This window comes from Formica exsecta, unplaced genomic scaffold, assembly GCF_003651465.1.
Source record: "Formica exsecta isolate Colony F162 unplaced genomic scaffold, ASM365146v1 scaffold178, whole genome shotgun sequence".
NCBI lineage: Eukaryota > Metazoa > Arthropoda > Insecta > Hymenoptera > Formicidae > Formica > Formica exsecta.
Genome location: NW_021849095.1, coordinates 346684 through 373062, shown reverse-complemented (window position 1 = coordinate 373062; position 26379 = coordinate 346684). Strand labels below are relative to the sequence as shown.

Sequence of the window (26379 nt, the reverse complement as noted above, 5' to 3'; positions counted from 1 at the left end):
ATCCACTCTTAAATGGAAATTTAGAGGTTTGCGAAAGGCACTCTGTATATTAATTATTTATTTATTTCATATATTATACCATTTAATTTTTTCCACACACTTAATTTTAATCATAATAAAATCTTTTATAACTATTATTAATTTACTATATATAATACTATTGATACATTGATATAATAACTAAAATTTATAAAGTTTCTTTCATTTCATAATATGTATTCATACATATAGAACGATCGAACTACAGTAAAAGGATTATAGCAAGAAAGGGTGACTTTTTTCCTTCGAAGATGTCTTTACGTCGTTCCCGGATAATCCTCTCTCTCTAATCCGCTGGTCTCGAACTATCGACTCGTTCACTGTCGCGCAAGGCCCATCTTAAACGAGAGCTATCGGTTCCGGTGTAACAATCCTTTTCGAACCCCTTCGAGATAAGGGAATGGGAACGTAGGAAACTCGGTTCGTACATGGTCTTCTTATCGCTGACCAAGGTAATGCTTCTCTTTTGTAGCCTTTCGGACGTAAATCAAGTCGATTAAACGGTGCTTTAGGGCAAACGAGCTCGCAGAAACATCGTACTTTCCGAAATAAAAAAAAATCTAACTTTTTTCTCTCTCTCTCTCTCTTTCTCTGATGATATTATAATCCAACATTTTAATTACGATATACTTCATTCTTTATTCTTTTTTTGGACGAAAAAAAAATAGCTCCCTTTTGGTTTATAAAAATATTTAATGAGATCTGTATGTGGGCAGAATTTTAACTTGAAATTAAAATATAACATGTACATATGTGTCTTCTTTTAGGATGGAATTAAAATCTCGCGCTCTGAATTCTGAAGGACAGTTTCCCTGACAACTTTATAATTAATATTTAATATGTAGTAATGTCCATAATTGTGAGGGATAAATTTTTTATAAGAATTACACAGACATTCTATAAATGTTAACAAATAAATAAAAAAAATGTTAAGCTGTAATAAATAAAATATCGGTTAGAAAGAAAATGCAATTCAAGTGTGAATGTAAAATCTTGATTTTTGTGCTCTTATCGTAAATTGAATCGAGTCGTTTTACTTCTGTGGCACCCTGTAGTGGATGGGTGCAGTATTCGGGAGGGCGAGTATACTTCCCGGTTAGTAATATTACACGGTGTGCGCGGGAGAAGTGGGGGCGAAAGGGCTGGTGAGCTATGGATCGTCGACCCTCACAGTCGGCGGTTAACATTCGGACGCCTCGTATGTTACGTTTGGAATCGTACCGAAGGTGCGGGGGTGATAAAGCGCTGCCCTTTATATTTTTCGAGGTGAAAATCGCGGTAAACATAAATTGTCTTAATTGGTGAAGTAATATCGAGTGTATCCTCATCAGAGTGAAAACGGTATCGAGGATAGTAAAGAACTACCCCTTATTAAATAAAATTAAATAAAAAAGTCTAAACTATTTCAAATAGAAAATTTATTAGTAGATTAATATGTCATACGTAATCCAACAGACAATGATAAAGAATAGTGTGTAAATGAAGTAAAAATGAATTCATTTAAATTGTTTAATTAGAAAATTTATAACTTTTCAATTAGTTAATAAAATATTTAAATTTTTTAGATAAAATTTTTGAAATTGCCGTAAAAACGAATCGAAAGTCGCTGTTGATACGAATATCTCTAATTTTTCCATAGAGAAATCCGCAGGATAGATCTTCGTAGATTTGCTGTTTATTACGACACAATCAGCTTCAACTGATTCAGGTGTTTCGTGATTGCGATTTGAATTTATTCCAGGAATAATAATTTATGTAAAATCAATTAATTAAATCAATTAATTATTTTTAATTTACACAATCTGAATCAATTTGCACAAAAATCTTAAAAAAATACTTTTTATATAGAATATAGCATTGCAGTTCTAAAAATATTTTGTATGTATAATCATGGTCAAAAATAATAAAAATTTTTATGAAAAGGAATAGAGAAAAGAGAGAATGAATGAAATAATCGACAATAAAATAAAATTGTAATAGAGAAAAGTTCGTTATGTGTGAAGGATAAGCAAAATTGCAAACTTTTATCACGTAGAAGAGAAAATTTATGGTGAGTAATTTCTCTGGTTTAAAATCAATGAAATAATTAAATGAGCAGCGAAATAATATTACCGTTCAAAATTGGTTGGAAACACCTTGAGAAAACCTTAATTTTTAATTATTTATCTCTCTAAGTCATAATTTTATATGAAATAATGATCCTAAATATTAGCTAAAGAATATCTGCAATATGTGTGGACTACTAGAAGACTATATTATATAGAGTTTTCTATACTGGATATAATTCTGAAAGGAAACATAAACTGAAGAGAAAGAAATTCTCGTTCTTTGTTCGAAAATTGTCCTCGAGACGACAAATCGATATCATCCTAGTCAACACTCGAGGTGTCGTCGCCTTGCTGTGCTGCATGCTGTACGATCGTAAAAAATGGGTTGTTTCCACGCCGAGGATTTCAAAAAATAAACCCCAGACTGTACCGCAAAAGAGTCTCGGAAAACCATCTACTTGGAAGAGAGGTGCGCCCGGTTTATTTGGACTCTCTGCACCCGGTTCGCGTACTTCAAAGGCACGCGAATGTTTGCTGTTTCCTGCCGACAAGGTTGATTGCGCCTAACGTGTGACGTATCGCCTTCGATATGAAAAAATGATAAATTCGGTAGTAGTAGAGTAAAAAGAATTAAATATTAATGATCGAAGAAAGCAAGTTCGACAGTGATAGAAAAATCAAATTCAGAAAAAATAGAAAAAATGGGAAAGTGGCAAAATATCAGAGATAAAAAAATATGAAAAGTAGAAATGTAATAAATTCAGAGATTAGAAAAAAACTAAATATAGAAAGCAGAAAAATGGCGAAAACAAAGATCGGTGTATGGGAGAAGATATAAGTATTGTATAATTAAAATCATTTGCCTTGCAAATCAAATGCTTATAATTAAAATTCTCATATTGCTGATACAGGACGCAGTTGAAACTTTTAGTTATCTTTTTTTAAATAAAGGAGAGAGTAATTTTATATGGAAAAAAAGAATGAATCGGTCTGGATGTGGTTCTTTGCAAAGACAGACTGGTAGAAAAAAACGCGTCTGACTCGCGGATCTTTTGTGCCGCATTTATGGTCTTTCTATGCGTACGTTTACGATCCTTGTCGTAAAAATCCAAAGAGCCTTCCTGCTTCCACCCCTGTGAGTCATTCGCGATTCTGCATGTAGAAAGATGGTGGATTGGTTTACACCCTCGTTTCATTTTGATGAATATTTCAGTTTTCAAAGGTTTCGTCAGATTTCTTTTTCTTCTTATTCATTTCAGAAATGTGTATATCTTTTTTAGGGAAAAAATTAAGTAATGATTTTCAGAATTTTCTTAGAAAGAAAAGATCCTTGTTAATCATCAATGATCTCTCTCTCTCTCTCTGTCTTTTATACACAAGATTATATTTTTATATTCATGGAATTTGTTTCTCGAATAATATTACTTATTATTCTTATTATTATATAATATCGCACTTATACGAAAAATAGGATATGAATAGAGGATGAGAATAGCAACGAAAATTGTTGTAGCGTCTCGTCGCGGTGGCGCCTATGCTCTGAATCATGCCACATGGGTTCTGACTTCTACCAAGCTTGGAAATCGATACCCCTCTTATTATGAGTCTTTAACTGATTACGCGGATGATGACAGTGACATCGATCTCATTTTAGATACTCAATATTTTTAACAATTTATTGACAATAAATGTCGATAAAATATCTAACATAAGACTAATAGATAATCTCAGAATCGTTTTACTATAAATTTTTGTTTAATATCTCTTATATTTTCTTTTTAGATATAACTTTAAGAAATATAATTGATATGATTTCTGAATATATTAAAATATACAACTTATATACAATTAACATATATACATTATCTCTGTTGAAAATAGAGGGTGCCAGGCGGAGGGGGCGTGATTGTGGGGGGTGGCGGAGGTTCGGCCACCCCCCAAGGGGCGCAGCAAGGTAACAGTCATAACCTGATGTACCGTGTGGTGGGCTCACGCGGACATCCCGGCGGTCACCATCCGCACGTAAAAAAGTCCGACAGCTCTCAGCAAACCGAGAGCTCGGCCTTTAAGCACCAGCAGCAGCAACAGCAACAGCAGCAGCAGCAAGGTTCGAACAGTTCTAGCAACAGCTCCAACAGCCAACAATGGAAGAAATATATCGAGGCGGGTGCCGCAAGGGAGAGAGACAAGGAGGGTGCACCTCCCAGTCCTAGTCCCTCCAGAAGATCGCAGGTGAGATACTTCAAGAAATATTGAAACTTTTAGGTCTCGATTTCTTTGTATCCATATTCTTTCATATTGTTGTTGATACTATTTAGACAAATAAATACTAAAATTGATTGTTTGATCTTAATCTTATATTAATAGTTTAATAATAAAGTTGATAATCTTGTAGAAAAAATAGAGCTACGATGAGATTATTAATTTATAATTCAAATTAAAATCACAAAAGTAGCTTTTTTTATTCTATTACATAATATATTAATAACTTGAATAAAATGATTGAAATATACAGGATAAGCATCGGAAGCAGGCCATGGCCGAATATGCGAATGGCGAGAAACCACAGAAAGTTTCGTCGGGTACGTCAACCAGCGGAAGTAGCAAGGTTCGCGGGGTACCGCAAAGTTTCGGCTACGTTAAAAGGCACAGTGCGGGCACTAGTCCGAGTCCCAACGGTGTTCAAAATGGCAACAAGGACGCCACTAGGACGGCTCAAGTTAGCGCTGTGCCAAGGACCAAGGTAGCGTAAAAGTTATTAATTCTTGTGTGTCTAGAATTATAGATATTAAAATCTTCTAATTCTAAACCCTCGAATTCTAGAAATTATAGTCACAAATTTTGAAATCTCTGGATTTTGGAGAATCAAAGATTATATCTTTTAAAATCTTTGACTTTTAAGATTAAATTAGTAGAATCGATTAAGTTAGAATTGTTTATCTTCTGGATGCAGGTTAAAGTATCCGGCGGCACGCAAACGTGCACGACGGAATTGCAAGCCAACTCTTCAGGATCCAACCAGGGTCACCACTATAAGAGCTATAGTCTCACCGGTCCCAGCGCCAGTCAGCTCTCTCAATCAGTCCGGGATCGTCTCATGTTGGGCTCTCAGAGTCTGCCGAAGCCAGGCAGTCCAGAATTCACCGCTCTCTTCGCCTCCGCTCATCATCGCGAGAGAGGAACTGGTGTTGGACCGGCGAGTACCTCATTTTCACCCCGAGTACTGAAACCGTCTGACGGTAGTCTCAGTGATACGTGCAGTAATTATGCAGCACCTGATCTTCAAGGCTACTACGGCACGCCCAACAGTCCTTATACCACTTCGTGGATGAGACATAGCAATACCTACACGCCTAGCGGACGATCTCAAGGTAATTTGATCAATATAATAATTTTTTTAAATATTAAATTCAAAGATAATGTGTAAATTTTTGATCAATATGTCAATTTATATATTTATTTTGTATTTATTTCATTTTATCATAATTTATTTTAATTTTTTATTTACAATTTTTTTTATTTTACAAAATTCATATACAATTTTTTTTAACTTGGAACCATGATTTTTTTTTTTAGGGATGGGTTTATGCGAGGCAGACAGCGTGGAATCATTAGGCTCGCATCGCGCGAGCTTAACACATGCCCGTCTCTTAATGCATCAAAGGGACTCTACAGGATCTCCGGCACCGCCCAGGTTAAACAGGAGTAACTCCATCAGGTGAGAATTGTCAATATCTCGTTCATTGATTTCTATTTGCTTAAGTAATTTTTAAAAAGTTCTTTATATAATATTTTAATTCAAAATAATATAATAGCACTATATAAACAAATTCCATAATATATGACACTTTAAAACTCCGCAATCTTTTGATAACTAAATGTTATATTAAGAAAATATAAAAGTATCTTTAATTATAGATTAAATACAATATTAATATATATTTTTTTCTTAATGTTATTAAAAAATATATACGTGTATGTGTACTTATAAAATTAGAAACATTATTTCACTTCTATTTTGTATATCTGAGTCAAATGTCGATTATCGTGAGGGCTAATTTCAATTTTGATCTGATTGCGGTATGCATAGTATTATAGCATACTTAGAAAATGCGAACGACTTCAACATTCGATCAGTTCTCAATCGTCTAGTTTTTTCTCTTTTTCCGGCTCTCTTCTTTCACTTACTCTTTAATTAATCAATTTAACCGTGAAATAACGCAGAACAATTTGATTGACCGTTTTAGCCATCTGCGGGACAGGACATTCCCAAGGTAGTGCGATAGTATACACTCGGCGAGCCCGGTTTTCATGCATAAGTATCAAAAAACACAGAGTCGTAACACACACATACGCACTCAAGAATCGCTCTCACACGCACCCGCGGATTTTTTAAGACCCAAGTTCGATCGAATCCTCGCATTCGAAGATTTTTCACAGTGTATATTAATAACAATTTTAGAATCTAGGAACAGAGCTTTCAAAATCTTTAAATTTGAAAAGTTACAGAAAAACAATTGATTTTTGAAATCGAAAATCATAAATTTTAAAATCTCTGATATTTCCAGAATCTCTCTATTTTAGAATATAAAAGTCTAGATTCTAAAATTTTTAGATTTAAAAATTATAGATTCTAAAATAATTGGACCCTCGATTTTTTAGATTCTTAGATTTTGAAATGTAGAGTAAATTCTAAAGTTTTTAGTTTTAAAGATCATAAATTCTAAGATTTATTGCAGCCTCGACTCCTAGAATCTTTGGATTCTATGATCTAGGAGCCTGCATTAGAAATATGCATGTTCCAAAAATTTTGAAATTATAGACTTCAAAATATTAGAGATCTTTCTGGAATAACGAAGAATCATAAATTCTAAAATCTTCCACTTCTAGAATCTTTGACTTCTTAGATTCTGGATTTTCCGAAGATTACAGGACTCACTCTATCACGCAAATATAATTCACCGAGTGTTTTCCACGTGTCCTCGACATATTGTGCTGATAGTTATTCCTGTCGCAGATTCGACGTTGCCTATTGTGCCAAAGTACATCTTTCAATCGTGTTGCTTGTGTAGCTGCATGCATGCGCGATGCTTCATCAATATTCTAGGCCAAGATTGAAAGCAGAATATATATCTGCTATGTACTTATTCATTATCTGCTGTATACTTGCTCACCATCGTTATATAAGAATATTACATAACTTCAGAATCATAATCACGTTTGATTAAACGAACAATATTTGAATATGAAAATAATGATAAATTTAAGTCAGAATATCGATTCGATGGGATGGATCGATAGCTCTCGCTCGTATATATATATATATATATATAGGGTGACTCAAAACCACCGAATATCCTTTTAAGGGCGGATTCTCTGGCCAATTTAAAGATGATTTCTTCTCAAAATGTTGAGACATCAATAATTTTCGAGTTATAAACGATTGAAAAAAAAGCTTTCTCGCAAACTAAATTTGATGGAGTTAAAAGATTAATACAATTACATTTTTTAGTAAATTTCAGAGATGGATTTTATTTTAATAAAATTTTTTAATTTAAGACTTATTGTTAGTTGTAAAGATATATAATGGCAAAAATTGGAAGCCTGCAAAAAATGATGACATTTTCGATATTTTTGCTGAGGAAAAAAATCATTTTAAATTGATCAGAGAATCCACTCTTAAATGGAAATTTAGAGGTTTGCGAAAGGCACTCTGTATATTAATTATTTATTTATTTCATATATTATACCATTTAATTTTTTCCACACACTTAATTTTAATCATAATAAAATCTTTTATAACTATTATTAATTTACTATATATAATACTATTGATACATTGATATAATAACTAAAATTTATAAAGTTTCTTTCATTTCATAATATGTATTCATACATATAGAACGATCGAACTACAGTAAAAGGATTATAGCAAGAAAGGGTGACTTTTTTCCTTCGAAGATGTCTTTACGTCGTTCCCGGATAATCCTCTCTCTCTAATCCGCTGGTCTTGAACTATCGACTCGTTCACTGTCGCGCAAGGCCCATCTTAAACGAGAGCTATCGGTTCCGGTGTAACAACCCTTTTCGAACCCCTTCGAGATAAGGGAATGGGAACGTAGGAAACTCGGTTCGTACATGGTCTTCTTATCGCTGACCAAGGTAATGCTTCTCTTTTGTAGCCTTTCGGACGTAAATCAAGTCGATTAAACGGTGCTTTAGGGCAAACGAGCTCGCAGAAACATCGTACTTTCCGAAATAAAAAAAAATCTAACTTTTTTCTCTCTCTCTCTCTCTTTCTCTGATGATATTATAATCCAACATTTTAATTACGATATACTTCATTCTTTATTCTTTTTTTGGACGAAAAAAAAATAGCTCCCTTTTGGTTTATAAAAATATTTAATGAGATCTGTATGTGGGCAGAATTTTAACTTGAAATTAAAATATAACATGTACATATGTGTCTTCTTTTAGGATGGAATTAAAATCTCGCGCTCTGAATTCTGAAGGACAGTTTCCCTGACAACTTTATAATTAATATTTAATATGTAGTAATGTCCATAATTGTGAGGGATAAATTTTTTATAAGAATTACACAGACATTCTATAAATGTTAACAAATAAATAAAAAAAATGTTAAGCTGTAATAAATAAAATATCGGTTAGAAAGAAAATGCAATTCAAGTGTGAATGTAAAATCTTGATTTTTGTGCTCTTATCGTAAATTGAATCGAGTCGTTTTACTTCTGTGGCACCCTGTAGTGGATGGGTGCAGTATTCGGGAGGGCGAGTATACTTCCCGGTTAGTAATATTACACGGTGTGCGCGGGAGAAGTGGGGGCGAAAGGGCTGGTGAGCTATGGATCGTCGACCCTCACAGTCGGCGGTTAACATTCGGACGCCTCGTATGTTACGTTTGGAATCGTACCGAAGGTGCGGGGGTGATAAAGCGCTGCCCTTTATATTTTTCGAGGTGAAAATCGCGGTAAACATAAATTGTCTTAATTGGTGAAGTAATATCGAGTGTATCCTCATCAGAGTGAAAACGGTATCGAGGATAGTAAAGAACTACCCCTTATTAAATAAAATTAAATAAAAAAGTCTAAACTATTTCAAATAGAAAATTTATTAGTAGATTAATATGTCATACGTAATCCAACAGACAATGATAAAGAATAGTGTGTAAATGAAGTAAAAATGAATTCATTTAAATTGTTTAATTAGAAAATTTATAACTTTTCAATTAGTTAATAAAATATTTAAATTTTTTAGATAAAATTTTTGAAATTGCCGTAAAAACGAATCGAAAGTCGCTGTTGATACGAATATCTCTAATTTTTCCATAGAGAAATCCGCAGGATAGATCTTCATAGATTTGCTGTTTATTACGACACAATCAGCTTCAACTGATTCAGGTGTTTCGTGATTGCGATTTGAATTTATTCCAGGAATAATAATTTATGTAAAATCAATTAATTAAATCAATTAATTATTTTTAATTTACACAATCTGAATCAATTTGCACAAAAATCTTAAAAAAATACTTTTTATATAGAATATAGCATTGCAGTTCTAAAAATATTTTGTATGTATAATCATGGTCAAAAATAATAAAAATTTTTATGAAAAGGAATAGAGAAAAGAGAGAATGAATGAAATAATCGACAATAAAATAAAATTGTAATAGAGAAAAGTTCGTTATGTGTGAAGGATAAGCAAAATTGCAAACTTTTATCACGTAGAAGAGAAAATTTATGGTGAGTAATTTCTCTGGTTTAAAATCAATGAAATAATTAAATGAGCAGCGAAATAATATTACCGTTCAAAATTGGTTGGAAACACCTTGAGAAAACCTTAATTTTTAATTATTTATCTCTCTAAGTCATAATTTTATATGAAATAATGATCCTAAATATTAGCTAAAGAATATCTGCAATATGTGTGGACTACTAGAAGACTATATTATATAGAGTTTTCTATACTGGATATAATTCTGAAAGGAAACATAAACTGAAGAGAAAGAAATTCTCGTTCTTTGTTCGAAAATTGTCCTCGAGACGACAAATCGATATCATCCCAGTCAACACTCGAGGTGTCGTCGCCTTGCTGTGCTGCATGCTGTACGATCGTAAAAAATGGGTTGTTTCCACGCCGAGGATTTCAAAAAATAAACCCCAGACTGTACCGCAAAAGAGTCTCGGAAAACCATCTACTTGGAAGAGAGGTGCGCCCGGTTTATTTGGACTCTCTGCACCCGGTTCGCGTACTTCAAAGGCACGCGAATGTTTGCTGTTTCCTGCCGACAAGGTTGATTGCGCCTAACGTGTGACGTATCGCCTTCGATATGAAAAAATGATAAATTCGGTAGTAGTAGAGTAAAAAGAATTAAATATTAATGATCGAAGAAAGCAAGTTCGACAGTGATAGAAAAATCAAATTCAGAAAAAATAGAAAAAATGGGAAAGTGGCAAAATATCAGAGATAAAAAAATATGAAAAGTAGAAATGTAATAAATTCAGAGATTAGAAAAAAACTAAATATAGAAAGCAGAAAAATGGCGAAAACAAAGATCGGTGTATGGGAGAAGATATAAGTATTGTATAATTAAAATCATTTGCCTTGCAAATCAAATGCTTATAATTAAAATTCTCATATTGCTGATACAGGACGCAGTTGAAACTTTTAGTTATCTTTTTTTAAATAAAGGAGAGAGTAATTTTATATGGAAAAAAAGAATGAATCGGTCTGGATGTGGTTCTTTGCAAAGACAGACTGGTAGAAAAAAACGCGTCTGACTCGCGGATCTTTTGTGCCGCATTTATGGTCTTTCTATGCGTACGTTTACGATCCTTGTCGTAAAAATCCAAAGAGCCTTCCTGCTTCCACCCCTGTGAGTCATTCGCGATTCTGCATGTAGAAAGATGGTGGATTGGTTTACACCCTCGTTTCATTTTGATGAATATTTCAGTTTTCAAAGGTTTCGTCAGATTTCTTTTTCTTCTTATTCATTTCAGAAATGTGTATATCTTTTTTAGGGAAAAAATTAAGTAATGATTTTCAGAATTTTCTTAGAAAGAAAAGATCCTTGTTAATCATCAATGATCTCTCTCTCTCTCTCTGTCTTTTATACACAAGATTATATTTTTATATTCATGGAATTTGTTTCTCGAATAATATTACTTATTATTCTTATTATTATATAATATCGCACTTATACGAAAAATAGGATATGAATAGAGGATGAGAATAGCAACGAAAATTGTTGTAGCGTCTCGTCGCGGTGGCGCCTATGCTCTGAATCATGCCACATGGGTTCTGACTTCTACCAAGCTTGGAAATCGATACCCCTCTTATTATGAGTCTTTAACTGATTACGCGGATGATGACAGTGACATCGATCTCATTTTAGATACTCAATATTTTTAACAATTTATTGACAATAAATGTCGATAAAATATCTAACATAAGACTAATAGATAATCTCAGAATCGTTTTACTATAAATTTTTGTTTAATATCTCTTATATTTTCTTTTTAGATATAACTTTAAGAAATATAATTGATATGATTTCTGAATATATTAAAATATACAACTTATATACAATTAACATATATACATTATCTCTGTTGAAAATAGAGGGTGCCAGGCGGAGGGGGCGTGATTGTGGGGGGTGGCGGAGGTTCGGCCACCCCCCAAGGGGCGCAGCAAGGTAACAGTCATAACCTGATGTACCGTGTGGTGGGCTCACGCGGACATCCCGGCGGTCACCATCCGCACGTAAAAAAGTCCGACAGCTCTCAGCAAACCGAGAGCTCGGCCTTTAAGCACCAGCAGCAGCAACAGCAACAGCAGCAGCAGCAAGGTTCGAACAGTTCTAGCAACAGCTCCAACAGCCAACAATGGAAGAAATATATCGAGGCGGGTGCCGCAAGGGAGAGAGACAAGGAGGGTGCACCTCCCAGTCCTAGTCCCTCCAGAAGATCGCAGGTGAGATACTTCAAGAAATATTGAAACTTTTAGGTCTCGATTTCTTTGTATCCATATTCTTTCATATTGTTGTTGATACTATTTAGACAAATAAATACTAAAATTGATTGTTTGATCTTAATCTTATATTAATAGTTTAATAATAAAGTTGATAATCTTGTAGAAAAAATAGAGCTACGATGAGATTATTAATTTATAATTCAAATTAAAATCACAAAAGTAGCTTTTTTTATTCTATTACATAATATATTAATAACTTGAATAAAATGATTGAAATATACAGGATAAGCATCGGAAGCAGGCCATGGCCGAATATGCGAATGGCGAGAAACCACAGAAAGTTTCGTCGGGTACGTCAACCAGCGGAAGTAGCAAGGTTCGCGGGGTACCGCAAAGTTTCGGCTACGTTAAAAGGCACAGTGCGGGCACTAGTCCGAGTCCCAACGGTGTTCAAAATGGCAACAAGGACGCCACTAGGACGGCTCAAGTTAGCGCTGTGCCAAGGACCAAGGTAGCGTAAAAGTTATTAATTCTTGTGTGTCTAGAATTATAGATATTAAAATCTTCTAATTCTAAACCCTCGAATTCTAGAAATTATAGTCACAAATTTTGAAATCTCTGGATTTTGGAGAATCAAAGATTATATCTTTTAAAATCTTTGACTTTTAAGATTAAATTAGTAGAATCGATTAAGTTAGAATTGTTTATCTTCTGGATGCAGGTTAAAGTATCCGGCGGCACGCAAACGTGCACGACGGAATTGCAAGCCAACTCTTCAGGATCCAACCAGGGTCACCACTATAAGAGCTATAGTCTCACCGGTCCCAGCGCCAGTCAGCTCTCTCAATCAGTCCGGGATCGTCTCATGTTGGGCTCTCAGAGTCTGCCGAAGCCAGGCAGTCCAGAATTCACCGCTCTCTTCGCCTCCGCTCATCATCGCGAGAGAGGAACTGGTGTTGGACCGGCGAGTACCTCATTTTCACCCCGAGTACTGAAACCGTCTGACGGTAGTCTCAGTGATACGTGCAGTAATTATGCAGCACCTGATCTTCAAGGCTACTACGGCACGCCCAACAGTCCTTATACCACTTCGTGGATGAGACATAGCAATACCTACACGCCTAGCGGACGATCTCAAGGTAATTTGATCAATATAATAATTTTTTTAAATATTAAATTCAAAGATAATGTGTAAATTTTTGATCAATATGTCAATTTATATATTTATTTTGTATTTATTTCATTTTATCATAATTTATTTTAATTTTTTATTTACAATTTTTTTTATTTTACAAAATTCATATACAATTTTTTTTAACTTGGAACCATGATTTTTTTTTTTAGGGATGGGTTTATGCGAGGCAGACAGCGTGGAATCATTAGGCTCGCATCGCGCGAGCTTAACACATGCCCGTCTCTTAATGCATCAAAGGGACTCTACAGGATCTCCGGCACCGCCCAGGTTAAACAGGAGTAACTCCATCAGGTGAGAATTGTCAATATCTCGTTCATTGATTTCTATTTGCTTAAGTAATTTTTAAAAAGTTCTTTATATAATATTTTAATTCAAAATAATATAATAGCACTATATAAACAAATTCCATAATATATGACACTTTAAAACTCCGCAATCTTTTGATAACTAAATGTTATATTAAGAAAATATAAAAGTATCTTTAATTATAGATTAAATACAATATTAATATATATTTTTTTCTTAATGTTATTAAAAAATATATACGTGTATGTGTACTTATAAAATTAGAAACATTATTTCACTTCTATTTTGTATATCTGAGTCAAATGTCGATTATCGTGAGGGCTAATTTCAATTTTGATCTGATTGCGGTATGCATAGTATTATAGCATACTTAGAAAATGCGAACGACTTCAACATTCGATCAGTTCTCAATCGTCTAGTTTTTTCTCTTTTTCCGGCTCTCTTCTTTCACTTACTCTTTAATTAATCAATTTAACCGTGAAATAACGCAGAACAATTTGATTGACCGTTTTAGCCATCTGCGGGACAGGACATTCCCAAGGTAGTGCGATAGTATACACTCGGCGAGCCCGGTTTTCATGCATAAGTATCAAAAAACACAGAGTCGTAACACACACATACGCACTCAAGAATCGCTCTCACACGCACCCGCGGATTTTTTAAGACCCAAGTTCGATCGAATCCTCGCATTCGAAGATTTTTCACAGTGTATATTAATAACAATTTTAGAATCTAGGAACAGAGCTTTCAAAATCTTTAAATTTGAAAAGTTACAGAAAAACAATTGATTTTTGAAATCGAAAATCATAAATTTTAAAATCTCTGATATTTCCAGAATCTCTCTATTTTAGAATATAAAAGTCTAGATTCTAAAATTTTTAGATTTAAAAATTATAGATTCTAAAATAATTGGACCCTCGATTTTTTAGATTCTTAGATTTTGAAATGTAGAGTAAATTCTAAAGTTTTTAGTTTTAAAGATCATAAATTCTAAGATTTATTGCAGCCTCGACTCCTAGAATCTTTGGATTCTATGATCTAGGAGCCTGCATTAGAAATATGCATGTTCCAAAAATTTTGAAATTATAGACTTCAAAATATTAGAGATCTTTCTGGAATAACGAAGAATCATAAATTCTAAAATCTTCCACTTCTAGAATCTTTGACTTCTTAGATTCTGGATTTTCCGAAGATTACAGGACTCACTCTATCACGCAAATATAATTCACCGAGTGTTTTCCACGTGTCCTCGACATATTGTGCTGATAGTTATTCCTGTCGCAGATTCGACGTTGCCTATTGTGCCAAAGTACATCTTTCAATCGTGTTGCTTGTGTAGCTGCATGCATGCGCGATGCTTCATCAATATTCTAGGCCAAGATTGAAAGCAGAATATATATCTGCTATGTACTTATTCATTATCTGCTGTATACTTGCTCACCATCGTTATATAAGAATATTACATAACTTCAGAATCATAATCACGTTTGATTAAACGAACAATATTTGAATATGAAAATAATGATAAATTTAAGTCAGAATATCGATTCGATGGGATGGATCGATAGCTCTCGCTCGATTGCCGCGAAATTGAATGTACGCGATGCTGCAAACCATCTCAGGAAGTGGTTCTCGACTTCTTGTCAAGTGGAAGTAAGCTTATCCTTTAATTAGAGGCTTTTTCTGGGATCGACTAATTGCGCGCGCACTCGACTGGTAGACAAACGTATTTCTCGTTGTCGGGGTTAACCGAAATACTCGAAGTCCTCTTTTGCCGGCTAAAGCAACTCGCGACTGCTACTCTTGGTTTAATTAATTTTAAAATGTGTTGGAGTCGAAAGTTGATTACATGTTGCTAATGGAAGCAAACCGAATAGTTAATTAAAAGCGAAAGAAAATAATGCTCTTAGTAGCAAAAGGAATAACAAAGAGTAGCAAAGAGAAAAATAGTAATATACACACACATACACTGATTTAAAGAAAAGACAGCAAAAAGAATAGTAATTAGCAATGAAGAGAAAGAGTAATAAGAATATATAATTAAGAGGGAAAAATAATAAAAGTAATAAATGCAAGAGGAAAAAGTTTTTCAAGAATAGTAAATTGTAATTTAAATTTAATTTCTTATAAGAAATTCTCATTTGGTGTAGAAAAAGAAAGTTATATTATACAAATTGTCTCAAAGTAATATAAAAATTTTTAGCAGTTGGAAAAAGGAAAACTTTGAAAATTAATCTGAATTTTTGTACTTTGTAGATTTATACACGAATGATAAAATTAATATAATTTTTGAAATTCAATGTCCTTTGTGTAATCAGATTAAAAATTTAAAGTTCCTCGAATATTAATATTGATTCTAGAATGAAAGTTCGAATCGATAATTAATGTGCGATACAAAAGAAATCTTTTGCATTTGCTTTAGTTCACGGTTCTTCGGTATCGCTGGTGTCTACCGCGAGCAGCCTTTACAGCTCGGCTGAAGAGAAGCAGGCTCACGAATTGAGAAAATTGCGTCGCGAACTGTTAGACGCTCAAGAGAAGGTGCACTCGTTAACCAGTCAACTTTCTACAAACGTGAGTACTATACACATACATACAATTACGATCTTATTTTTGTATTGCTTGAATTTTATATATGGATCTATTAATACTGAATTTTGTTTATTATCTATTGCCGCGAATGTTCGCCGCAACGAGCATGCGATGATTAGCGCAAAACGATGTCGCTGTAATTGCGGATAGTGACTAATTAACACGACCGGATCTATCATCGCCGCGAGCGGGACACATGCAGTTAGTCTCATGGAAACAGAGCAAATTGGCGTGGATGATTAGTTGTAATTAATCGACAATTAGCGGGCCTACAAGCCAGTATTCTCTAATGAACTTTGAAGCCCCTGTAACCTGTTGCGGTGATCTGTATGGCATGCGATTATCTATCTATTGCAATTGTCAGCTTCTATATCAAGAATCCGCGTCAATATGTCTAAAAATATTTTGATCTTATAAGTTTCATTTATCTTGCATAACTTATCTTCTGCATAAATTTTAATTTTCATTTAAAAACTGATTTAACTAAATAATTTTTTATCTTAATTAATTTAATAATTGATTTAATTCTGAATCTCAATTTTTCAATTTAATTCGAATTTAATTTCTTAAATATCACAACGCGAAGGTATTACTTGGAAATATTTATACTTACGAAAAACATCGAATATTAAATATATTTTTTCAATATGGAATAATACCCGATATATCGAGTGAGCATAAAAGTATCGATATTGGACAAAACATTTCTATTTCGAAAAGCGCGCGCCGTGTGCAGCGCGTTTACTCACACGGATGCACCTGCAGCCGACTGGCCGCGGGACCACGAAGATCTTGTCTCGTCGACCAATAGGATCTGGCGTCGCTCGGGCCCCGTTGACGCGTAGACATAGACCATCACCGAGTACCGAGTGTGCTTCACGCTTCACGCGCTCAGCACTCAGTTGGCGTCGCGCAGCGCTCGACGTTGCATGTGTATCTTCGATTCGCGAATCGATCGTGATCTACGTGATCCTCCAATATTTTGTTCGCGATCGTGATCGGGATGTGATAGTGTGATATGATTTCAAGTATCGTCACTTGATTTATTAACTCGTGGATTATATTAAAACGGCGACTTGTATCATCGAAGGAGAGGATTAGAAAAGAAAGTAATTGTGCAACGTGAGATTATTCGTCTGAACTTATCGAGTCTCTCTCTCAGATGCACATCCGATGCATCCGGATACCTTCTGATACGTTATCACGTGTTATCTATACGATAATTATCGAATATCTATATGTCTAATCAGAATGTCGTTATCTTGCTGTAGACTGGTAGCCTGTAGTTTTTTAGAAATGCGAAAGAATATCGATAGGCGCGTGTATTGCTTAAAGTTACTTGTTTATATTGCAAGCTTGCAAAATATCAAGTAGTCAAAATTTATTAACGATATTAATGATAAGAGATAATGATGATATTAACAAAATCTTGCTTCATTGTATTAAGCGACTTACTTATTAAATGGTAAGTTATTCTTTCCTATATATTAGCTAATTTTGCAATAATAAAACTTTATGGAAAAAAATTAAACGTTAAACAATCGACGAAAAACTTTATTATTTATTATTTATAAATCGTACACAATTTTTATACTCATTATCTTTATTCATTAAGCTACATCGTGAATGACTTTCACTTAAATTGAAAGTTAAAGAACCTAAATTATAGAAATAAAAAGACATCGCTGAAATTTTAAAGCATCTCTGTACATCTAATAGTCTAATAAAATGATTATATTTTCGAGGAGAATCATGTGGCATTCAATTTTCACCAACAGAACGACAGATTTTCATTTTCAAGATTTCGTGTTACATTAGACTCACGGATTCGCGTTTATCTCGCAAGATATCGCGATCCTCTAAGTATGCCACATTTCTCTCGCGCGTTGCTCGTACAACACGGTAACCTCTTTGCCATTCTCGATATATCGACGAAGCCCGTACGCGAGAAAATCGATTGCTACAAAAACTAAATTTTGCATATTAAATTCTCAAATTCTACTGCGTAAACAAAACATTATATATCTTCCATAATTTTATTATTATGAAAGAAAGAAAATTGATTGATCAAGACTCTTTATCATAAAAAAATAGCAAAGCTTTTTATAACTCTTCTAATTAGCCAACCGATCAGTAGACATTAATTAACAAATAGATAAAAATCTTTCTAAACAAAAATATAAAAATGAAGATAATTTATAATTTTGCTCCATTACACTTTGACACATTCAAGATTTTAATGTTGATAATGAGAGGAGAACCCTCAGGTTGAGATTCGCAGGTCGCAGGTCGCAGGTTCGCGTTCATCGCACTTTCGAACGTGCATGTGTACATATATGGCAGAAATGGAGGGAATCCTAGGTCGTTCCTAGGAGTCGCGGATTTTTGCACGGTCGCCGGCTACATCGTGCATTCCCGAAGCGTACACATCGTCGTTCGCGAGTCGTTTCTCGGTTGCTTTTCTTCTCTTCTCTGTACATACGTCACTCCCTCAATCCCTGAAGAAATCTCGCGAGAACGTTGCCACCCGTATATAGTTATTGACACCCTATATATGGAGGGGTAAGTGCGCTCTCGATGTAGATGCAGGCTGCATCCGAGAATGCACGCGGATGTGTGTATTTTTATATTACTTTTTATTTATATTATATCGCACTTATTAGCAATTGTAATAATTACAGTTATTAACTCACGAGTTCAATTTAATTTAATTTAATATTATTCTGGTTTTTTATATTGTACACTTGTGAAGCGAGTAATTATTTATAATTGATACACGAATAACGCTTTTATATAAATTATATTATAACGTAAAAAGTTCTAGATACTAGAATTCTCTGTATTTTATTTTAAAATATTTTTCTATTTTATATGATTCTAATTATAATTTTAAAATAAAATTTCCAATGTTAGCTTTATATTAGATTTTATGTAACATCGGTATAATATTGACAGCACGAGAGCGAATTGAGAATAAATAATCACAGACCTCGTCAGAAGAAGCCGATCGATTGAAATGGTTAATTGATTAGGCTTGCGGAGCTACCGTGTACCGATATTATTCCCCCCTTTCTTCAATGTAGCGTATTGGCGCCAGGGAGAGAGTAGCGTACACAAGCCATAACACACAAACGCACATATCTTGGCTAACACTCCGCACTCTAATTGTACGTTTAATTGCTCGTAGAACGTAAATCGCCGCGAAACGCTCGACGGAGCGGAAAATTCACAGAGCTCGTTCGCTCCAAAATGCGGCCCGAATCCGTTTCTCGCGATTCTTCTCCCGCCACTTTTCTCTCCTCTCACTACTCGATCCCTAATCGTTCAGATTTTTTGCCTCGAACCGGTGCTAATAGTGGTGCAAACAGACGAGCTGCAAAGAAACAAGATCGTGACTATCTCTCGATTTAATCGAAACAAAAAACGGCGATTTATTTTGCTGCATAAAGATTTCAAACAATTGTAGCATTTTGTGAACTTTTAATTAATGTTTCCCACACAAATTCCGCAAACTACACAGTATTTGATATTATCGATATAAATTTTTTTTAACTTTTTTCTTTTTTTAAATTAATTTTTAATTAACAGAGGAAAAAGATGAATTTTATATCGTAACAGTATTTAATTTTAAATTAAAAATTTCTAGTATTCGTATACTTTTTTGTATTGAATGTCACACACAGAGATAAATTTAAGCTTATAAGTGTGTGTTAAAAAAAAAACATCTTTATATTAAAGAAATATCAATCCACACATTTTTTTCATTAAAACAATTTCAATACTGATTGCATGAGAATGCCATGAATTGAATGTTGCCGCTGCAATTAAACGTTTACAATTAAAGACAAACGCTCTCCGGAAGCTGGGCAACAAATAGGTAGTAAAACTTTGCAAAAAATTGATCGATCTGTACCTCAAGGAATTTGAAAAGATAATTAGCTTGTCCATGAAAATTTAAAGCTACTAGATACCGTGTTTTATGACCGTGAATCATGCGCTACAGCGTTCCGTTATCATAAATTTTACCGCCTAATTTCTAATGATAGTCCATTCGTGGTAAACGGATATTTATCGCATCCGATGAACAATCATGCTCGATCGATCGCATTACCGAGATTTATGGCGAATAGTCTTTTCATACGCTTTTATCATTATATATGTAATTTATATTATCGTTTATATTTCCTGTGTTGGTAAAAAGAAACGCAACATAATTATACCGTTTAACTTAAATTTATTCGTCGTAAAAAAATTTTTAAATTATGGACTCGCTAGCAATTTACATTTCCTGTATTAGTAATACGATCTCGTTTTTTAAGAGTTTTATTATTTATTTATTTCAAGTGGCGCACATTTGTTTTATGTTTATGACCTACGGCGTAGAGTCAAACTCAGAATATTTCGAAAGATAGGATACTTCAATGTCTGAGATTTTTGTGTGATTTTGTAATCTAAACAAAATAAACTCTCTTTTCGAGAGGGTCGACCAGAAAAATAATTTTTTAAAGATATGCATATATACACTCTCTGTTCTCTTAGCAATTAAAATTTCCATCGATTTGTTCCTAATAACTGTGTATGAATATATTTTCTTTGCAAAGCCAGAATAATTTTTACATAAAATAAATATAACTATAGTATAATAATATAGTAATAAACAATAATATATGAATGAAAAAAATAAATAATATAATAAAGACAAGAGTCCTTCCATATTTGGCAAGAGTTATAACTTTAATTATATTCCATTTTGTTTTACTTATTAATTTATCCGAATAAAATAACGATTTTTATACGAAATCTAAAGGTCAAACGTTATTTTTGCGATTTTAGGCTACTAGCTATGAATTCGCTTGCAAAAGAGAAAATGTCCCCATATATTTTTCGGTTGTAAATATGTAGGATTTTGCTGAAAGTCAGTGCTAAAATAGGGGAACAATATCCTGAAAAATTACGAATTCCCGGGGGACCTTCGTCCTTTCGACAAATCACCGTTGAGAATTTACGAAAGCGATTAGTGAATGGAATATTCGGGAAAGGAAACAGCCAGCGTAGAAGGATTCGACGCACGTCGTCGTCGTTGATCTTTGCGAGATATTGTAACGAAAGCAAGGAGCAAGAAGGACTGACAATACATGCGCCGCGTTTCGTTCTTTTGTGTGCGCGAGGGTCCGAATATGTGTGCCCAAGATTTACGGTCCCGTCATCTGACCCCGCGATTTCATGGCCGCAACAATCGATCCTGAAGCAAAGGATCCCTTGAATCATTCTATGGGAGTACTGCCCTCCCCAATCAATACCGTGGTTTCTTAGAGCATCAATAAATTTTCCGCAATAATATACAGGATGTCCGAAAAATATATATGAAAGACATTCGTGTTTGACATTAAAAATTGTCCCAGGAATCTTATTTTGTGCACATATAAACTTTATATAAAATATATATTATAATTATTTAATCAATTTCATCTCGTATCTTTTTATGTAAAGCTGTTCGCTGTCATATATTATGGATTTTATAATACTTTATTTGCTTAAAAAGAAGTTATTCTAAAGAGAATAAATATTCTCCATTCAAAGCACTTCTCAAATAAAATTGACAAAAAGAAACAGATCTAGAACTTCTTGTATAAATCCCGAACGATTCACGATTTACAAGGGAGATTCATAAGGTGAGCTTTTATGAGCGACTTCGTTGTAAATGATTACGTCACATCCGACCGTCCTTCGATGTGCTTATTGTTAGTATTACAACATCTTGACCATATGGCGCAGAAACGTTCTTCGATCCAGATAGAATGATCGAACCTTAATATGAGAACCTCATAATTAAAAACAGAGATTGTTCGCGGTTGTGCTGGCCAGCCAGGAGGGGAGGGGGAGGGGGGTACATCGATGATTCAGATAGTGCTTCTCCCATGTATATATACATATCGTATATATGTAGATCCCATTAGTGATTCTAGCTCGTACACATGACGACATTTTTTTTTGCGATATTCCAGCAACCAGTGCGAGCATGCTTGCAATTAAACCACGTAAGGCGAGAGTCTCTCCGCTTGCTCGCTTCATTACAACGTATCATTTGTCACTCTTTCGATATACTCATATACTCATCGTATTGTCGCCGATGACATCGGAAATTATAGAAACGCGAAAGTAGGTAAACTAGGTTTATTCGAACGAGTTTTCATTCGTCGAGATTCAGTATTGATTCTACAAGCAAAAATTTAATTAGTAAATTCTATTAATTTTAATAGGTTTTTTAAATTCAAATTAATTTCGAGTGAATTCCTATTCGAGTTAATTCTTGAACAAAATATTAAAACAGATTAATTATAAATAATACCAAAAAAGAATTTTTTTAATGTAATTGGGTAATAAAAACTTTTTTTTAATAGTTTCAAAATTTTAATTCGAAATTTAATCGTTTAAATCTTAAAAAGATGATTTTTTCTTAATAGAAATTTTTCTTTAAAGAAAAATTTTAATATGCTTTGAATGCGCGCGCGCGCGATATTCTATTAAATAAAAAGTTGCATTTATATACGCGTCTAGAGAGAATAGTTTTTCCATATCTTCAAATTCAAATGCAGTATAGACCACTTATGGATCTGTCATGTAATTAGTAGTTCTGGCGTGCATCAAATGCCTTTTTTTTCCTTTTCCACTTTTGCGTGGCTGATCACGCGATGCATACATTATCATTAATTAATTTGTAATTTCTAATCGTGTCTATGCTACCATAGAGCAGCATACTAATCAGAAATAGTAATCAATCTATATATATTTGTGTTATCAATATCTAAATAGTTAAATTAAACTAAATATTAAATATTAAATTCTGAACTTGTACTAGATGCAAATAAAATATATTATGTATATATTATGATAAATATATTAATAATAAATATTGAAATTTAAATATTAATTAAACTTTAACTGCTTTAACATAATTAGTAATCAATTAATAAATTATTATGAGAGAGAGATTAATAGTTTCAAAATTTTAATTCGAAATTTAATCGTTTAAATCTTAAAAAGATGATTTTTTCTTAATAGAAATTTTTCTTTAAAGAAAAATTTTAATATGCTTTGAATGCGCGCGCGCGCGATATTCTATTAAATAAAAAGTTGCATTTATATACGCGTCTAGAGAGAATAGTTTTTCCATATCTTCAAATTCAAATGCAGTATAGACCACTTATGGATCTGTCATGTAATTAGTAGTTCTGGCGTGCATCAAATGCCTTTTTTTTCCTTTTCCACTTTTGCGTGGCTGATCACGCGATGCATACATTATCATTAATTAATTTGTAATTTCTAATCGTGTCTATGCTACCATAGAGCAGCATACTAATCAGAAATAGTAATCAATCAATATATATTTGTGTTATCAATATCTAAATAGTTAAATTAAACTAAATATTAAATATTAAATTCTGAACTTGTACTAGATGCAAATAAAATATATTATGTATATATTATGATAAATATATTAATAATAAATATTGAAATTTAAATATTAATTAAACTTTAACTGCTTTAATATAATTAGTAATCAATTAATAAATTATTATGAGAGAGAGATAAATAATAATAATAAAATATTTAATAATAATAATAATTGAGAATAAGTTTCTCTATTGACGTTAGAACTTTCAGAGAAAGATTATGAAACAGCGAATTACATATATATACATTGTATATTCTAAATGTGTCGAAATTTCTACGTCACTGCAGGAATTTAGATACCGAATAGTCGCATAAACGAACGCTCTTATCGATGTATTATTATCACCGAGGTCTACAGGGGGTACCCAGGAACATCAACTCACGCGATTCGTGAACTTGGAACAAAAAACAGTATATCGAGAACACGCGTGGGAGTTCTGTTAATCCGCCGAGCGGCGGGTTTACTGGTGCAGCCAGTCATAAATTGCAATTATTATTATCCTCGCGATCCTCTCACGAAATGATATCCAGCAGCAGCACTTTCTTCGTGTTCGTACAAAATTTTTATAACCAATTCCTGCAATTTTTATTCTTGAAAAGGTGTTGCGTGAGTTTCGCTCATGCGGCTGAATTTTATGATTCAATTCGAATATGGTGTATTTTAATGAGATGTAAGGTCGACAATGTGAAAAACTAAATGACGCGTTTACTTTAGAGTATATATAAACGTTGAGAAATCGATTAACAGAATAATATGATATTAATAATATAAGAATGAAAAAAAGGATTTTCTAATTAAAATTTACAAAGCAATACAGAATAGATATACATTAGCTTTTCTCTCTCTCTCTCTCTCTTTCTCTCTAAATTATAAAGTAATTTATTTAATCATATATGTATATATATATATAATAAACTTAATTATTACATAATTATCTTAAAAATTTAATTGTTTAAATTAATTATACAACTTGATATAATTTTACAATTGCATCAAGCGACGATATATTTACATTATAGTGCATCTCGATATAGTTGTTTTTTACATTTAATGAAATTAATATTCTGATATTTTAATGTTTTTTATCAGAATTATAAGATTGATTGATTATAAGATTGATGATTTTTAAGAAACAGGTCTGCTAAACTTTCAAGGTCTTCATTAAGATCCTACGTCATTGAATTACTCAATGATCTGGCCCGGATCCTGTAGCCTCTCGTGATGAGTATATACATGAGCTCGTCTTTTATCGACGTTTTTTCCTCGTGCAGCGACGCTAAATTTTTTGAACATCTTTGAATCATGCTCTTTTCTTTGCGTCCAACTCAGAATCAATATCATCGTTGAATTAGTCTTGAAACTTTGCCCTTGATCCTGCTTTTACATCCGCGATGGCCAATCAACTGGCCAATTACGCGAAACTCCGTCGAAGAATTCTCGCGTTTTTCGCGAGAGCAGCTGCTTCGTTAGCGGAAGTGGATCTCTGTGAAGATAGAAAAATATTTCGAGGACATTCTTGTCTGGAACTAATCAAAGCTACCGCTGAAAATATTATACACGACCCGCAATCCTTGAACTTTCAATCCATTGCTACCTAGGATGTTTCGATATTTAAATCTAATTTAAAATATTTGAATCTTTAGATGAACCGTTAGATCATTGGATTTCCTTTTTCTTTTCGAATTTATAACCGCTGTTTTGATATATATATATGAGAAAATTTCTTGCTTTGAAAGAATCATGGGATTTTAGATGCTTAAAATTTTTTAATTTGAATTGTTATATGTATCGAAATTTTATTGACTATAAAATAAAAAATCATCAAAACTTTAAAATAAGAAATGATTAAATGACGAAGATACAATAGCAAACTTAAAAATTATTTTATTCAAAAAGATTACCAAAAATATTACTAAAAATTAAAAATTTTTTATTTCGATCCATTGACATATAATTTTTTTGCTTTAAACAGCAACAAATATTTGAGAGATAACACTTTAATATATTATATTTCTTTATATGCAATAATCTATCATTTTTTATCGCCATTATTAACTACTTAAACAATGTTTTCATGATTTTTTACTTTAAACGTTATTTTACGTCACTGATATTGCGGGAGAGTCTACGAAAATTGACAGAGCTGCTGGTTTTCGTATTGAAGACGAAAGGCAGAGATGCTTACAAAGATGAACGCACATTCAAGACGACCAGTTAAAGTTGAACATTAAAAGGAGAGACAAAAGGCGAAACAACAGTGCGACTTTTAATAAGCGGAACCACGGGATTGGCTGGGCAGTTGGCTCCAATCAAGCCCCGGGGTCTCTTCGTCTCCGCACTATACCTTCAGGGCCTTTGGCCGCATGTGTTTGTGTATGCCTATATGCTAGCCTATGAATTAAATCCACGAGCACTACAATGAATCATTATTATCGTCGTACTTAATGTTATCGCTATTCTCGTCTTTATCTTTGTTTCTACTTCAGTTGTGTTTTTTATTTTTTTTCCATCAATATCTCATAAACCAAATTTTTTAAATTAAACTTATTGAAAAAATAGATTTTATTTAATCTGTAATATATGAAACACAGTTTAATTAAAGTAAATTTAATATCATTAATATTTTAATCTCTAATATTTTAATATATTCAATATTTTATATAATCTAATATAAAAATATTAATCACTAAATTAATACCTAAAATTCAACTCCAAAAATATATAAATTCTCTTACAAGTAACATTTCATGGAT

The 26379-nt window shown here is 33.1% G+C and overlaps 3 protein-coding genes across 5 annotated transcripts in view; all 3 read left to right on the top strand.

Moving 5' to 3' along the window:
• The window catches only part of LOC115233587 (protein sickie-like), a 184864-nt gene extending 177509 nt beyond the window's left edge, over positions 1-7355 (top strand). The window contains exons 11-15 of one of the 2 annotated variants that reach the window (XM_029804091.1): positions 3969-4319; positions 4603-4830; positions 5041-5458; positions 5664-5805; positions 6335-7355. In XM_029804091.1, the coding sequence (XP_029659951.1) occupies positions 3969-4319; positions 4603-4830; positions 5041-5458; positions 5664-5805; positions 6335-6365 (1170 nt within the window). In that variant the 3' untranslated portion in view covers positions 6366-7355. The remainder of the gene's footprint in view (positions 1-3968; positions 4320-4602; positions 4831-5040; positions 5459-5663; positions 5806-6334) is intronic. The other variant, XM_029804090.1, reaches the window with a different exon arrangement.
• Positions 7356-11730: 4375 nt separating this feature from the next.
• Positions 11731-15378, top strand: LOC115233590 (protein sickie-like). Its single transcript, XM_029804094.1, has 5 exons — positions 11731-12077; positions 12361-12588; positions 12799-13216; positions 13422-13563; positions 14093-15378. Exons 1-5 carry the CDS (start codon positions 11817-11819, stop codon positions 14121-14123), a joined length of 1080 nt encoding a protein of 359 aa, XP_029659954.1. The 5' UTR covers positions 11731-11816; the 3' UTR covers positions 14124-15378.
• Positions 15379-16711: 1333 nt separating this feature from the next.
• LOC115233589 overlaps positions 16712-26379 on the top strand; it is a 17489-nt gene continuing 7821 nt past the window's right edge. The window contains exon 1 of one of the 2 annotated variants that reach the window (XM_029804092.1): positions 16712-17279. The gene's annotated coding sequence lies outside the window, so the exon portion shown is untranslated. Of the gene's footprint in view, positions 17293-26379 lie in introns of both variants that reach the window. The other variant, XM_029804093.1, reaches the window with a different exon arrangement.